This window comes from Protomyctophum bolini, assembly GCF_963924005.1.
Source record: "Protomyctophum bolini genome assembly, chromosome: 3".
NCBI classification, from domain to species: domain Eukaryota; kingdom Metazoa; phylum Chordata; class Actinopteri; order Myctophiformes; family Myctophidae; genus Protomyctophum; species Protomyctophum bolini.
The window spans coordinates 38933715-38951266 of record NC_137864.1 but is presented as its reverse complement, the minus strand read 5'-3'; the positions used below and the strand labels follow the sequence as shown (position 1 = coordinate 38951266).

The 17552-nt window shown below is 42.9% G+C and overlaps 1 protein-coding gene across 1 annotated transcript in view; it reads left to right on the top strand.

Moving 5' to 3' along the window:
* Positions 1-284: 284 nt before the first annotated feature.
* Positions 285-17552, top strand: part of LOC308312419 (uncharacterized protein) — a gene marked incomplete at its 3' end in the record, with an annotated part of 59574 nt that continues 42306 nt past the window's right edge. The window contains exons 1-2 of the mRNA XM_080759025.1: positions 285-364; positions 7099-7743. Coding sequence (XP_080615151.1) covers positions 310-364; positions 7099-7743 — 700 coding nt within the window. The 5' untranslated portion in view covers positions 285-309. The remainder of the gene's footprint in view (positions 365-7098; positions 7744-17552) is intronic.

Genomic DNA, 17552 nt, shown 5'->3' with positions numbered 1-17552 from the left:
AAGAGCAGAGCCGGGACTCGGGACTCGGGATCCACCGCTGCCTGCCTGCCTGTGTGTGTGTGTGTGACCGGTGACCCGGTGGTTGGAGCCGGGATCCACCGCTGCCTGCCTGCCTAGTGTGTGACCCGTACGTCGGTCCGTCGGTATATAGAGCTGGATCCACCGCTGCCTGTGTGTGTGTGACCCGGTGGGTAGAGGCTTAGAGAGCCGGGGATCCACCGCTGCCTGCCTGCCTGTGTGACCCCGCCGGTCCGTCGGGCAGAGCCGGGAGCCTGCCTGCCTTGTGTGACCCGCCGTCACCCAACGACTATGTCTCGCCGCAAGCAAGGCAAACCACTGCACTTGAGCAAACGGGAGTTCTCGCGTAAGTGTGGAGATAAATAGCCTATACATTTGGGCACAGTTCTTTTTTTAGGCTATACTGATTTAAAAAAAAGAAACATCATGGATTTTCTGAATTTCTTCTTCAACTTCCAACACAACACGGTCGGGGTGATTTATAGCCTATGTAAACCAAATGGACGCGACGCGACCCGGACCTATAGCCTACCTATACCGCTGTCCAGTGGAACGATATCTATATTTTAAAATCACAAGGTTACAGGTTATTTAAACCGTATAGCGTCGAGGAATCCGTGCTTGCTTTGCTGAAAGTTTTTCTCTCTGTAGAGAACATGAACTTGGGCTATAGGGGTCGGTTTGGTTTGGTTGCACAAATCCTCTAAGAAACCCCAAAGGTTTTCATGTTGATTCGCCATTAAACGACATGCATATAATATGGCGAAGAGAGAGACCTTTGCCTGTATACTAGCCTACCACCACCACCCTGTCTGCGTTGTATATGGCGAGATTAACTTATTTAATAATAACTCATTGTGCATTTATTAACGCAGCGGAGATATATATTATCGATTCATTCCGCAGCACAAGAAAGAGAAAACGGAATGCATGCATGCGTCTCATATTCGGCTTTTTGTGCTTTTTTTGTGCTGACTTATGGGATGGTGGAAAAGTGGTGTTTACAGAATGCATGCACACACTTGTCAGCGAATACATTCAGCTAGAATACCTCGTGTGCGGAAACCTATTTCGGAAATATAGACGTGAAGGCGAGCCTGCAATAATTCTCTCGCCTGTCCGTTGCTGTTTATAAATTAATTGAAATCCCCGTGCAGTTATGATCATATATTATAATATAACGCTCGTTTACTATACGTGTGTTTTGATAAAGCTATCTTGCTTTTAAGGGAGTATATATATACGATTATACGAGACCTATTTTGTTCAATAAGCTTTCGTATTATAATGTAATAAATGGGGTGCGATGTTTTATATATTTAGCCCGATCATATTTTTCAGGACAGGAATATATAGTCAGTATATGTGATCTAAGAAGGCCAGGTGGAATGGTTGGTAAATATAAGCCTCATTTCGATAGCCGTTCCGCCTGTATGTGGTCGTATAGGTTAGGTAACACTAGAAGCACCATCTCTCTCTCTCTCTCTCTCTCTCTCTCTCTCTGCCGTGCCAAAGAATGTATAGGGAAGGAAACCTCTTCAAATCATTAGCTCTCTATAGAATAGTGCATGGTTGGGGAGAGACGAGACGAAGTTTCAGGCAAGAGAAAAAAGCGAATGAAAACATGTCCCTTTATTGCTGTATAGGGGTTTTAAACGCACGCTTTCTTTTCTATATTTGCGTGTCCCGATCTCTCTCTCTCTCTCTCTCTCGGCTAGGAAGCAATTATAGGTTTCTGGTTATAACATATGCCTTCATTTGCACATGCACAATCTGTCTGTTCCCCACCGGTAGGGGGCACACTATGACAGTGGTCGCTCTGCATGTGAACTTGAACTTGATCGAGGCTATAGTATTAGTAGGCTATACTTTATCACTTCATGTATAATAAGGCTCGCCTTGACCGCCACACTCCGTCGTTCATTATGTATAGGACGAATAAAGCTTAATACGTCTTATTATTATAGATTTTCCTTCGTTTGAGGCCTGTTATGTCAGATAAAATAGATATAAGGCTATATACTTCAGAGAATATATAAACTAAGGAAAATTTGGCAACGTTAAAAAAAAAAGCGTTCGTTTTTTACCTCAGTACAGAACATAAAAAAAAAAAATTGGCCCGTTTTTATCACTATATTTGTAGGGTCATTATCTAAAATAAAAGTTTAATTACTATTTGTAAGGTCATTATATCTAAAATAAAAGTGTGTAGGACTAAATTATATGGGCTTTATAGAGACCTACTTATATGTCTGTGTTCTATTTAGTTTAATTATAGGCCACATAACGAGCTAAATTGTAGGCCTATACACATATAGCATCCTTTGAATAAGCTCATAGGTTTATAGACTATTGCGCAAAATGTTTAACATGCATGTTTAGTAATCGACATGCAGTGAGTATGTTACAAATGGCTATAATTAGTATACTCGACGTTACGCGATATCGGTGTATTGTCAAGATGTTATTCATTATATTTGAGAATGCAGGGTATTATACCGCAAATAGTTTTTTTCTAAAAGTCAAAGTTGGTTTTAACGAGTTAATTCTGCTACTATAATACTGTGAGTGGTAATTGATTAATTAGCCGAACAAACATGCCTGTGCGCCGGTTAATTATTTCCCCCCCAACTACACTGAAATAGATCTGGGCTTAATGTGGTTCCTACCGGTTGGCTACAGCTGTTTGGGATGCTGCTCTGTTGGTGCAGGGGGGGAGAGAGGGATAGAGGGGGAGAGAGGGGGAGAGAGAGAGACACAGAGACACAGAGAGAGAGAAAGACACAGAGAGAGAGAGAGAGAGAGAGAGACAGAGAAGAGAGGGATTAATTCATTTAGACCTGATTCTACAAAATGACAGTTTTCTGAATAACCCTATGTTTCTATATCAGTGGTTCTCAAACATTTTCATGTCAAGGACCCCCAAAAATACATAATTTGTAATTGGCCGCCGACCCCCCATTTGAAAATGCCCCCCCCCCCCCCCAGAAGCAAAGATTTGAGTCAAAAACGTTCGCTCTGAAAGAATATGTATATTCAAAGATTTGCAACACAACTTTTACGATTTAAAAAAAAAACAGATCTACAAGCTCGTACCACTACCGAGTGCCACGCTATACGAGCTTGTAGATCTGTTTTTTTCTCTTCTCAATAGCTAATGTGTATAAACAACATGACACCAAAAAAGGGTTTTCCCGTCCGGAACGGATTAAGGTTCTGAAAGTTATTCTATTCCCTCTTGCCTGCATCAGAATGAGATTATTGGGTTTGAAGAAAAGCTTTTCCCCTGCATAGCCTCACACTTCTGTGTCCAGAGCAATAAGCTGTCTGAGATAAGCTCCCGGTATAAACTAGAGTGGGGGGGTGGGGGAAGTATTCCCCTCATCTTTAATGCAGTCCAACATATACAGGTATAGCCAGGCCTCTATCTCGCAGAGTCCCTCACCGCAGTCTCGTTTGACCCGACACGGAATTAACCCAGTCTGAACGGGAACTCCCCTTTTGGTGTTTTATAAAGCATTATATGTTTATACTTTAGCTATTGAAAAATAGCAGATTGATCTACAAGCTCTTAGGTCTGCTTGTATAGGTCTGCTATTCTTTTGAAAAATCGTGAAAATGTGGCCCAGAAATGTTTGAATATATATTCTTTCAGAGCGAACGTTTTTAACTCAAATCTTTGCTTCTGGGGACGGGGGTCCCTGGAACAACATATTTTCAGATGGGGGGGGGTCGGCGACCAAATACATATATTTTTGGGGGTCCTTGACGTGAAAATGTTTGAGAACGACTGACAGAAACATTGGGTTTTTCAGACAACTGTCAGGATTTAGAAGAACACACTTGTATCGAATCTCGTGTTAGGTCTAAATGGGTTAAAGGTTGAACAGGCGGCGAGAATTCATCACATCTTATCTCAACATCCCAGTTGGCTCGCCGGAATGTCGTTTACCGTGGCTAGATTACTTCTTTTAAATGCTCTCTCCTCTTCGGGTATGCCTCAGGGACCTACTCCACATTCGCCCCTCGATGTCTCAACCTTTCGGTTCACCAGATCCCAGCACTTTTAACGAAATGGGGTCCAATCATCTTGAACTCAAATTAGAATCTATTTTTTGATTCTCAGAGGTGTTGGGTTCATTAAAAAACGAGATTGGCAGCACAATAAAAGAGGGTCATGCAACTTAATCGTTCGCATGCATGATGGGCTGCAGGCTGCCTGCGAGCTGAACAGTGTTCCTTATCGAAACTCTCTCTGTGTGTGTGTGTGTGTCTGTCTTTCTTTCTTTCCTTAACCCATTCTGACCAGAGATCAGATTCATATGATGTTTCCACTGGACACACACTGGTCTGATTAACCTATTCTGACCCGAGATCAGATTCTAAAAATGTCAGTCGCTCTTCGATTTTTCAAAAATAGCAGACCTACAAGCTCGTAGCGCGCCACTCGGTGGCGCGCTACGAGCTTGTAGATCTGCTATTTTTCAATAGCTAAAGCACGACACGATGCTAACACCGAAATGGGTTCCCGTTCAGAATGGGTTAATAGGCTGCTTCTATGCTTCTATCGTTATCGCTTGTGTTTAACAGGATATATGATAATAAAGACCATGGTCTATATTGAAAATATGACGTGAATATAATATAATTATTACATCCCATTATGTAATATATAGCCCATATAATTCTATACCTTTACTGTCAGCCTCCTCAACATATGGATAGAAGCAATGCAGAGGCAAGGAAGCAACCAGGTGCTCAGGAGGTGTGCAGGGATAATATCCCGGTGCTCAGGAGGTGTGCAGGTGTAAATAAAATAAAAAATAGTAAAAAGGTTCTCCTGGGAATCACTCGGGATAAAACATCTATAGAACAAAGCGGAGATCCGGGGCACACTTAAAGGTTAAAAAGGAGGAAAACTTTATTCAACCTATAACATTCCTATTCCTATGTCAACCTAGATGGAAGCAACGTGGGCTATAGAGAAGATATAGACAAGCAAACTAATCCTTCAACAGGTTCCATCAAATATAACAAAACCTTTTTCAGGTCAATCCTTTACAGTATAATACAGTTGCAGCTTTTATAAGGCTGCTGTGTTTTAAATGTGTCGTATCGAATGACTTACATCCTGAATAGTGTTATGTCTCCACATTTTTAATTTTAATTTGTATTTCAGGGGGATTTCTTTTTTTTTCAATATGTTTTTTTGTATTTCTACTTTAGCTATTGGAAAAATAGCAGATCTACAAGATCATAGCGCTACGAGTTTGTAGATCTGCTATTTTTGAATCATCGTGAAAATGTGTTGCAAAGATTTGAATATTATAATATTTTTTTTAACTCAAATCGTTGGGGGATTGGGGGGTCCCTGGAACAACATCATTTCAGATGGGGGTTCGGTGGCCAATTACATATTATATTTTTGGGGGTCCTTGACATGAAATAGTTTGAGAACTAGTAGACAGGATCAGTTTTATGATTATTATAGAGCATTCAGAGCTCTATACTGTATATTATAATATAGACGGACGTTAAGATTATTATATCCTGCTTTGAACCCATATAGGATTGAGACCCGATTCTAAAGGTATAAATCCTGACATTTTCCTGAAAAACCCTATGTTTCTATGTCAGTGGTTCTCACAGGGTTAAAACCCTACGTTTCTATGTCAGTGGTTCTCACAGGGTTAAAACCCTATCTTTCTATGTCAGTGGTTCTCACAGGGTTAAAACCCTACGTTTCTATGTCAGTGGTTCTCACAGGGTTAAAACCCTATCTTTCTATGTCAGTGGTTCTCACAGGGTTAAAACCCTATCTTTCTATGTCAGTGGTTCTCACAGGGTTAAAACCCTATCTTTCTGTCAGTGGTTCTCACAGGGTTAAAACCCTATCTTTCTGTCAGTGGTTCTCACAGGGTTAAAACCCTATCTTTCTATGTCAGTGGTTCTCACAGGGTTAAAACCCTATCTTTCTGTCAGTGGTTCTCACAGGGTTAAAGCCCTATCTTTCTATGTCAGTGGTTCTCACAGGGTTAAAACCCTATCTTTCTATGTCAGTGGTTCTCACAGGGTTAAAACCCTATCTTTCTGTCAGTGGTTCTCACAGGGTTAAAACCCTATCTTTCTATGTCAGTGGTTCTCACAGGGTTAAAACCCTATCTTTCTATGTCAGTGGTTCTCACAGGGTTAAAACCCTATCTTTCTATGTCAGTGGTTCTCACAGGGTTAAAACCCTATCTTTCTATGTCAGTGGTTCTCAAACATTTTCAGTCAAGGGCCCCAAAAACTATAATGTACCATAGACGAATAAGTCAACATTTAATTCTGACCCCTCATTTTATGCTCTCAAGAGTTACATATTGTTAAACATCTGAAATACTTACTCGCACGCACGCACGCGGTTCTTTATGTGCTATTATTAGCTGCGTAAAATACGATGTTCTGGGCTTAATTTGACTTAGATATTAAAATAAACGATGATCGCATAGCATCGGGGACAGATCACTGTGTAACAACAGTGCGGAAAGCTATAGCGGATGCTGTGATCCGTTTAACCGGAAAATGACATCGCCAGATTCGTACTATTTGGTCAAAAACGGCATAATGGTGAAGTTAGCGCCACCATCAGGAGGACTCAGTGTCTAATAGACTAATACTATAGTCTTTCCCCGCGAAAATGAGACATATTGTGTATATCACGGATTTTTCTATTGGCATTAAAATTATGAATTAAAAATATGAATAGTGCAGGTATAGAAGGTACAATCCACTGTTAATTAGGGTGGCCATGAAGGGGTTTTTAATGACAAGAAGTCTACACAACTAGAGAATGTAGAAGAATTGTTATTTTGGTCAACATTTGCCTGTTATCTCTCCTAAAAAATACAGCATGGAATTGTAGACAAAGACAAAATTCTTTAGTTTAATTTGGGTCTGAGAGGCTAAATGTGGTGGTCCGTGGCTCACATGCTGAATAAATAAATAGTGGGCCTTTGTTTATCAAAAAAGTTGAAAACATGCACTGTTTCACCAGATCTGGACACTGACTGTATTCTGGTCTCCTCCTCCTCTTTGCAGCGGAGCCCCTGGCGGGTGTTTTAGCAGACGGAGGACACTCTCAGGACCCCCACCACCATCATCACCATCATCATCATCATCGACGGCGAGGAGGAGGAGTGGGGGGAGGAGGAGGGGGAGAGGAGGACCATGAGGACCCCCAGGGGGGCGAGGAGGAGCCCCCCCTCCTGAAGGGGGGAGAGGACCACCACCATCACCACCTCCACCACCACCTCCACCACCACCTCCATCAGGACCTCCTGACGTGCGGACAGTGCCACGCCCGCTTCCCGCTGGCCGACATCGTCCTGTTCATCGAACACAAGCGGAGGGGGCGTTGCCACCGCGGGGCAGAGGACGCAGAGGACGACGACCACGACGACAACAAACCCCCCCTGGACAGACCGCCGTCGTCCCCCCTGGCCTCGCCCCTCTCCTCCTCCTCCTCCGCCTCCACGCACACACGGACCCCCAACCACCACCACCACCACCCCCTCCTCCCCCCCCTGCCACGGAGGGCCTCGTGCAGCCACCCCCCCTCCTCCGTGGCGGCGGTTCAGGTCTCACCTCCGCGCCACAACGAGGATTGTTTATCCGTCGCCGCCAACGCCAACAACAACACGCCCTCGCATGGAATAATCCCCAAGCAGGAGAACTTCATCACAGGTACGGGGCTATTCGTTAATATATAACGTATTGCAAAAGGTTTTATCGCTTATACTTCGAAGAGCCGGATATGTGTGTGATGGTTGTCTTGACCGGTTGTTGTCTATGCCCAGCTTTGAGGCTTTGTGTGGACACAAACATTTGCTTGTGATTGGCTGAACACCCATATACTATATAGCGATGATTTGATTGGCTGAGAGCAAAGTACATGAAAAGTGAGGGCAGAAAAGTCACTGGCCGGAATGACTTTTGTGATGATTTGCCATTGGTTGTTGTTATTACTCAAGAGCAGAGGTTCCTACCATTTATACACTGCAGATACTTTAACCAAAAACTGGAGAGCACGGAAGAGAGTTTGTGAGACACGGCAGACAGAGCAGTTGGAAGTTGTTTCGAAGTACAGCTTACAGCATAAACTCACACCAGCCAGCAGAGTGGCTGACGTCTCCACATAGGCTCGCGCCCCAACTGACAAAGTGATCGTGTTCTAGGTGACTATACTTAAGCATTTTACATTGGTGTGTAGGGTGTCGACATTTATTGCATATAATTTAGTGGCAAGTCTTTGATCAACCAGTCTGTCTCTTCAGGTCAACAAACTCCTTTGTTATACAAATAGCCACCGGAATTCAGATCCTTCTCACCCCACGTATAGGTGACCACAGCTGATCACCAAAATAGGTCTACTGTAGCCTATGTAAATTGCACAAGGAAGGCACATGTGTCCAAGAACATAGAATATTGCAGAATTATGGAATCCCATATTCCACATTCCCATACCGGGGTCCTTGAGGCAGTCCCTGGGGGTCCCCAGCAAGATGATAGTTAGGAACCAAATGGACCCTTATCGGTCTGTATATAACTCTGAGAGTGTACAAATGGACCCTTATGGGTCTGTATATAACTCCGAGAGTGTACAAATGGACCCTTATGGGTCTGTATATAACTCTGAGAGTGTACAAATGGACCCTTATGGGTCTGTATATAACTATGAGAGTGTACAAATGGACCCTTATGGGTCTGTATATAACTCTGAGAGTGTACAAATGGACCCTTATGGGTCTGTATATAACTATGAGAGTGTACAAATGGACCCTTATGGGTCTGTATATAACTCTGAGAGTGTACAAATGGACCCTTATGGGTCTGTATATAACTATGAGAGTGTACAAATGGACCCTTATGGGTCTGTATATAACTCTGAGAGTGTACAAATGGACCCTTATGGGTCTGTATATAACTATGAGAGTGTACAAATGGACCCTTATGGGTCTGTATATAACTCTGAGAGTGTACAAATGGACCCTTATGGGTCTGTATATAACTATGAGAGTGTACAAATGGACCCTTATGGGTCTGTATATAACTCTGAGAGTGTACAAATGGACCCTTATGGGTCTGTATATAACTATGAGAGTGTACAAATGGACCCTTATGGGTCTGTATATAACTCTGAGAGTGTACAAATGGACCCTTATGGGTCTGTATATAACTCTGAGAGTGTACAGAGTTTGGGAACCACTGCTCAGGAGGGTAGACGTTTCCTTCCTGGTCATTCATAATAACCAGAATGCTGCTTCATTCAAAGCTGCTGCTGTATCAAATCTCTCTCAAATGAGCCGAATAATAATAATAATAATAATAATAAGAAGAAACATATATTATTCCAGCAGTAGTCCTGGAGAAAAAAGGTCAAGGGGTGAAAAGACTAGTGAGAAAGTGTTACATTCACACTCGGAGAGAGAGAGAGAGAGAGAGAGAGAGAGAATGAGAAAGACACTGAAAGTAAAGGCAGAATATTGGCTGAATGAGAGAGAGAGAGAGAGAGAGAGAGACATCACAGAGCATCACAGATGTGTTCGGGTTTGTCTGGCCTTCGCGTCCTCTCTCATGTGGTGGTGACAGATGTATCTCTCTCTATCCCTCACACACACACACACACGCGCGCACACACACACACACACGCGCACACGCACACGCGCACGCGCACACGCACACGCACACGCACACGCACACGCACACAGACACACGCACACACTAAGCACACAGCTATATATCTCCTCTCGCGCCGCCCTCAAATGCGTGCCTTTTCGAAGTCTCACTTCGACGCTGAAATTAAAAAGCAAAGATACGACGAGGGAATGTAATTATTGTCGGGGCCGTCAAGGAAGAGGCGTTTATTTGCGGAGCCCCGTCTTGCAAGCCACTAATTGTACAGTGTTTTTTACCCGCGATTTGCTTAATTAAGAACTTCGTAGGGCGGTCGTTTCGGCTGGTTGGGTTTTGTCGGTTTGTTGTCCACGACGGCTAAATGAGGCCCGGAGTTGAAAACGCGCCGATTCGCCGTTTCCAAAACAAGCCATGATGAGTCTCTTATATGAGTTGTGGCTCTACGCGAGAGTTTACCACCGTTGTTTTACTTTAGTCATAGTCTTCGGAATAGAACTTTAGTCATATTTTTAGTCACCTGGAATGTTTCAGTGTTTCAGTCGACTAAATATCATAAGATTTTAGTGGACTAAATCTACAGTTGATTTAGTCGACCTAAACGGTATTTTGGCGGGCCTTGATTGATGCCGTCGTAATGACAGATTTTTTAAATAACTGATCTACAAGCGTTGTGAGCTAGTTGTAGATCGGCTATTTTCAGCATGCAACCAAGTGTAAAATGACTTATACTGGATCTCTTGTCCACTAGTCCCTTCCTAACATTTGAGTCTAGTTTGACGAAATTGTCAATATATCTAGTCTTAGTTTTAGTCGTCATAGCTTAATTTTCATTTAGTTTTTATTCACTTTTGGCCAGTGGAAAGAAAAGGTAGTCGACGAACATTTTTCGTCTTTAGATTTAGTCGACGAATTCAACACTGGAGTTTACCGTCATTTCAGTTTGCGAACGGCAACGCATTTCCCTTGTGATCCGTGAACGTTTTTCCCCTGCAGGTTTGGATGAATATCTTTATACGTGTTTATCCCATTCTGGGCGGAAACCCCTTTTTGTGTTAGCATTATGTTATGCTTTATCTATTGAAAAATAGCAGATCTACAAGCTCATGGCGCGCTACGAGCTTGTAGGTCTGCCATTTTTTTTAAATCGAAGAACGACTGACATAGAAACATGGTTTTTTCAGAAAAGTGTCGGGATGTAGAAGAACATTTTTAGAATCTGATCTCAGGTCAGAACGGGTTATAAGTGTTGTCTTGGTGGTGGTAAATACTTAAAGTTAAACAATAACCATTTGGTTTACATGTATAATGCCGTGGGCATGCAGCATTCCAACACTTCTGTTTGGTGTATTATTGTACAGTATATGTGGTCTTTGCAGATGTATAGTTTTGATAAGCCATATATATATATGTGAGAGTGACCACTCTGTGAGTCCATTAGTAATGCACTTCAACATGAACGTACTGTACACATATATACGCGCACTCTTGATTCTCTCACCCACCACACACATACTGTACGCTACTGTACTCCGCAGATACATACACACACGTTCATCTCTCTCGCTCTCGCTCTCTCTCTCTCTCTCGCACGCACGCACGCACGCACGCACGCACGCACGCACGCACGCACGCACGCACGCACGCACGCACGCACGCACGCACGCAGGAACCCCCATAAGCACAGAATCACACACACACAGACACGCACGAGCGAGCAAGCGAGCGCATGCACGCACGCGCTCACGCACGTGTATATGCAGGACATGCCTCCGGGCCAGTCAGCTGTTGTTGGACCGCGCTGTTCTCCTGATGCGGCGCTGAGGTTCTGTTGGAGGTTCACATGATATCACCGGGTCTCCGCCATGATGAGGCCTTTATTTATAGGCCTTTTAATGGCTGCGGACGTGACTAGGAGTCAGAGGCTGCAGTGCTTAGCCCATTCAGGCCTGTTTGAATCTAAAAAGAAAGAAAAAGTCTTCTAATTCGTGACAGTTTTCTGAAATACCTATGTGTGTTTGACTGTTTGTATATCAGTTGTGCTCAATATTTCATGTCAACGACCCATAAAATGATATGTACGTATTTGGACACCGACCGCCATCTGAAAATATGTTATTCCAGGAACCCGTCATCAGAAGCAAAGATTTGAGTTAAAAACGCTCGCTCTGAAATAATATATACATGCAAACATTTGCGCCACATTTTCAAGATTAAAATAAATAAATGGCAGATCTACACTCGGTGCCGCGCTATGAGCTTGTATATCTGCTATTTCGCCATAGCTAAAGTATATAACGCGATGCTTAATAAAACACCAAAAGCGGTTCCCGTCCAGAATGTCTTAGTGTAATAATGAAGACACAACAACATGGACGTGTTGTGGAGGCGGAGGAGAGCACATGGGATCATGTCTCATCTGTGACTATATTTCATAACCGTGTTTTATGAAGCCTGTGGGCAACTCTGGCGATGGAGACTGTCACTATATGTTACCAGATTTGACTGAAAGCACAGGCAGACTCTTCACATACTAGAGCATGTCTGAAATCGACATGTAAATATGAAATAAATGCTTAAACATGTAGCTAGGTGTACTGTTAGAGACCACAGAAGACATGTAAATATGAAATAAATGCTTAAACAAGGTGTAATGTTAGAGATCACAGAAGACATGTAAATATGAAATAAATGCTTAAACAAGGTGTAATGTTAGAGACCACAGAAGACATGTAAATATGAAATAAATGCCTAAACATGTAGCTATAGGTGTAATGTTGGAGACCACAGAAGACATGTAAATATGAAATAAATGCTTAAACCTGTAGCTAGGTGTAATGTTAGAGACCACAGAAGACATGTAAATATGAAATAAATGCTTAAACATGTAGCTAGGTGTAATGTTAGAGACCACAGAAGACATGTAAATATGAAATAAATGCTTAAACATGTAGCTATGTGTAATGTTAGAGACCACAGAAGTGAACCTTTTCAAGCCTGTTTTCTCAACTCGCTGTTTCTCTGCAAGACATTACTCTATAAGCCATATCTCCAAAACTGGTGGGTCAAACTGAACAACCAATATGCCAATTTGAAGCTATGATTCCCTGCTTTCATATGACATGTAAAATATGAAAATTCCAATGGCAGCCCCTCAGTCAAATTAGCTCACATATTTCCACACCTCTGGGCCTGGGAAGTGATTGGTCAACTCACCACTTACCCAACACCGCTGAAGTGCCCTTGAGCAATAAGGCACTGAACCCACAACTGCTCCAGTGGAGCTGCTTCTAGTGGCCAACAGTATAAGACTGAGTTTGTACTCCCATGCAGATTTTAGTGTGCCTGTGCGTGCGTGCGTGCGTGCGTGCGTGCGTGTGTGTGTGTGTGCGTGCATGCGTGCGTGTGTGCGTGTTTGTGTGTTTCTATGTGCCGGGCATTGCTGAAAATGAGCACCTGTGCTCAGCTATACTATACCCTGCATGGGTAAATAATTGCTGTTGTAGCAAAAACATAGCCGATCTACATACATATTATTGAAGTAGTTAATTATCCGCCATGCCGACGCTTATGAATGTTTGACGTGTGGCAGATTGATGGAGTGGAGCCACAGGGGGCACGGGGCAGTGCCAACGTGCCCCCCCCCCCCCCCCCCCCCCGCCCAACCATGCCACCCCACCATGCCCCATATGCTATCTGCCATGTTTTCTGCCCTCGCTCGGTACAAGAGGCCCTGCTCACTGAGATGAGGAGGCGTCTGTTATCCCTCGTCCCGGTTCCCATCATCACACATCAATCATCACATCCTGAACCTGTCATAATTATACACTCTGTCGGCAGGAAACCTCATAACTAGTTTTTTTATTCCATAAATCGGTGCTATTGAACACCCTTTACGGCTGTGTGTTGTTTCATAAATCAGTGCTATTGAACACCCTTTACGTCTGTTTGTTGTTTCATAAATCAGTGCTATATTGAACACCCTTTACGTCCGTGTGTTGTTTCATAACTCAGTGCTATTGAACACCCTTTACGTCTGTGTGTTGTTTCATAAATCAGTGCTATATTGAACACCCTTTACGTCTGTGTGTTTCATAAATCAGTGCTATTGAACACCCTTTACGTCTGTGTGTTTCATAAATCAGTGCTATTGAAAACCCTTTACGTCCGTGTGTTGTTTCATAACTCAGTGCTATAGAACACCCTTTACGTCTGTGTGTTGTTTCATAAATCAGTGCTATATTGAACACCCTTTACGTCTGTGTGTTGTTTCATAAATCAGTGCTATATTGAACACCCTTTACGTCCGTGTGTTGTTTCATAAATAAGTGCTATTGAAAACCCTTTACGTCTGTGTGTTGTTTCATAACTCAGTGCTATATTGAACACCCTTTACGTCTGTGTGTTGTTTCATAAATCAGTGCTATTGAAAACCCTTTACGTCCGTGTGTTGTTTCATAACTCAGTGCTATTGAACACCCTTTACGTCTGTGTGTTGTTTCATAAATCAGTGCTATTGAACACCCTTTACGTCCGTGTGTTGTTTCATAACTCAGTGCTATTGAACACCCTTTACGTCTGTGTGTTGTTTCATAAATCAGTGCTATATTGAACACCCTTTACGTCTGTGTGTTGTTTCATAAATCAGTGCTATATTGAACACCCTTTACGTCTGTGTGTTTCATAAATCAGTGCTATATTGAACACCCTTTACGTCTGTGTGTTGTTTCATAACTCAGTGCTATTGAACACCCTTTACGTCTGTGTGTTGTTTCGAAAATATTGAGCCAATGGAAAGTAAGTGCTTTGGACAAAACCTCTTAACTCCATTGGACCCTGAAACTAATCTATTCAGACTCAGAGTCAAATTAACGCTAAGGATTTGACAGTGTAAACAGACCTTGTAGACTGAGCAAAGAGGGGTTCCCAAAAAGAGATTGTCGACGTGCCCGGGATCTAAACGAGTGAAAATAGCCGATCTACAAGCAGACAACAAGTTGTGAGCTTGGTAGATATAGGCTATTTTGATTGGGGTTTTTTTAAGTTAATTCTTTAAAATTGTTAGAATTTTCTCTCAACTTATTGTTTTTATTGTCATTGCTATACAATACATTTCATACACAAGCACATCATATATATATATATATATCATCATCATTAGGTTCTCAATACAAAATTCACATTGTCTTAGAATTTATTTTGTATGAAAAACTGATTTGGACATTTCTGACTATATATTTGTCCAAAAACCAGCAATCGGTGGTCTATAGAAATCGGCAAAGGTATAAATTCAGTATAGGACATGCCGTCATTTTTCAAAATCAATAATACATTATCATATTATCGTGCATGGCCTGCAGCCTCTGTATCGTGATACAGATCATGTGTCGTGTCTCCGTATCGTGAGGTTGCGATTCCCAGCCCGATAGTAGTGGTGGGTCTTTTGCATAGCTGCAGTTTAAAGATGGACGGTTGGTTCTGTGCAAGTGTGTGTGTGTGTGTGTGTGTGTGTGTGTGTGTGTGTGTCTAGTCTAGTGGTATAGTCTAGTGGGTCTTTATGGGACAGCTGAGGCCAAGGCCGTGAAGGCCAGTCTGGGGGTGTTAGGGGGTCTGCAGCTGGGGGTACCCGGGGGTCTGAGAGGGGGTCTGGGAGGGGCTCTGGGGGTCTGTGAGGGGGTACCTGGGGGTCTGCAGTCTGGAGCCCTGGGCCGTTGGAGGAGGAGGAGGAGGGGGAGGGGGAGGAGGAGGAGGAGGAGGGGGAGGAGGAGGGCAGAGCGACCATCATTTGCATGATAAACAATTTAAGATATGCACGGCGACAACATGGCTTCATGTCTCCTCCTGATTATGGATGGCCCAGAAACACACAGCAGATGACAGCTTCTCACACACACACACACACACACACACACACACACACACACACACACACACACACACACACGGAAATAATGTCTAGACGCTGCTGTGATGAGGCGGGATGGCTCTGCGAAATATAGATACCATTAAAGACCTGAGGCTCAAGTCTAAATCTTAACTTTTTTATGCCCTATAGGGTTCCATCGTGTGCCACCCCTTATCCATTATCCCTTATCCCTAAACTATACATTTTTATTTTTATTAAAAAAAAAAAAAAAACTTTAAAACAGTTCAACTAGCCGATCTACATGGAGACATAGAGCACCGAAGTCTGACGTCACTTTCAGTAGTTATATTTTCGCTAGAAGCAGACTGTATCATATTTGAGTGACTGACTGTTGCAAACGATACAGAGACACCTCCCTAACAATAACGCCGAGACAGCTTGTTTATTTTTGGACCACAACGCTTATAGTAGACGATATTAAGATCACCCCATGTTATTCTCCATAGAGAAATTACTTCCGCGAACCAGGGGAATCGTCGGGATGAGCGAGTTACGTCAGGACTTCGGTGCTCTATAGTGAGCTTGTATTTATTTAACCCCATGTTTCTATGTCGGTGGTTCTCAAACGTCATGTTCATGTCAAGGACTGTAATTGAATGTAATTGGTTGCCGACCCCCGTCTGAAAATATGCTGTCCCCCCCCCCCCCCCCCGCCAGAAGCAATGATACGAGTTAAAAACATTTGCTGTAAAATATTATATATTCAAAGATTTGCGCCACATTTTCACGATTTTTCTAAAATAGCAGATCTACAAGCTCACATAGTGCGGCACTCGGTGCTGCGCTATGATTGATTGATTGATTGATTGAAATATGTATTAACAGTTTGCAGAATTACAGTATACATTTCAAGCACAAACTCAATACAAAGACTGTTATAACTGTGAGTGAACGACCCAATAATGCGTTACACGTCTTTACAAGAGGGTCCACCTTGTTCAATTCATCAAAGAGCTTGCATAATATCTGCTATTTTATTTAGTATAAAATCCTTGGTGTGGTAGGCACAGTGTTTTTAGTGGAAAAGCTGAGCCAAGCGAGATCTGCTATTCTCAGTTTGGGTCTAAATTAAGGAAAACGTCAAATCTCTCTTTTGGGTCTCGTTAGACCTGAACATTCTGTTGTATAGGGCATCCTATACACTGAGCACACTGCAATTACAATCACAATGTAGGCATTTAGCAGACGCTCTTAATCCAGAGCCCACTTACATTAAAGGGTATGAGACCACTTTTTTTGAGGTTTGGGTTGTGTAGTTACTTTTGCCATGATGCAACTCCAAATGTGGACAAGAAATACAAAATAACTCCAGTGATTAGAAATAGCAAGTGCTACGTACGGTGGAGTCTGAAGAGGTGGGTTTTCAGACTACGGCGGAAGATTGGGAGTGATTCTGTAGTTCTGACTGCATTGGGAAGTTTATTCCATTGTTTTGGAGCCAGAATAGTAGGGAGAAGAGTTTAGGACGTGTGGAGCGTTGTCCAGGGTGTATTGGAGAAGGGAGAAGAGTTTAGGATGTGTGGAGCGTTTGTCCAGGGTGTTTTTAGAGAAGGGAGAAGAGTCTAGGATGTGTGGAGCGTTGTCCAGGGTGTTTTAGAGAAGGGAGAAGAGTCTAGGATGTGTGGAGCGTTGTCCAGGGTGTTTTAGAGAAGGGAGAAGAGTTTAGGATGTGTGTAGCGTTGTCCAGGGTGTTTTTAGAGAAGGGAGAAGAGTTTAGGATGTGTGGAGTGTTGTCCAGGGTGTTTTAGAGAAGGGAGAAGAGTCTGGATGTGTGGAGCGTTGTCCAGGGTGTTTTAGAGAAGGGAGAAGGTGTGTGTGTGTGTGTGTGTGTGTGTGTGTTGTGTGTGTGTGTGTGTGTGTGTGTGTGTGTGTGTGTGTGTGTGTGTGTGTGTGTGTGTGTGTGTGTGTGTGTGTGTGTGTGTGTGTGTGTGTGTGT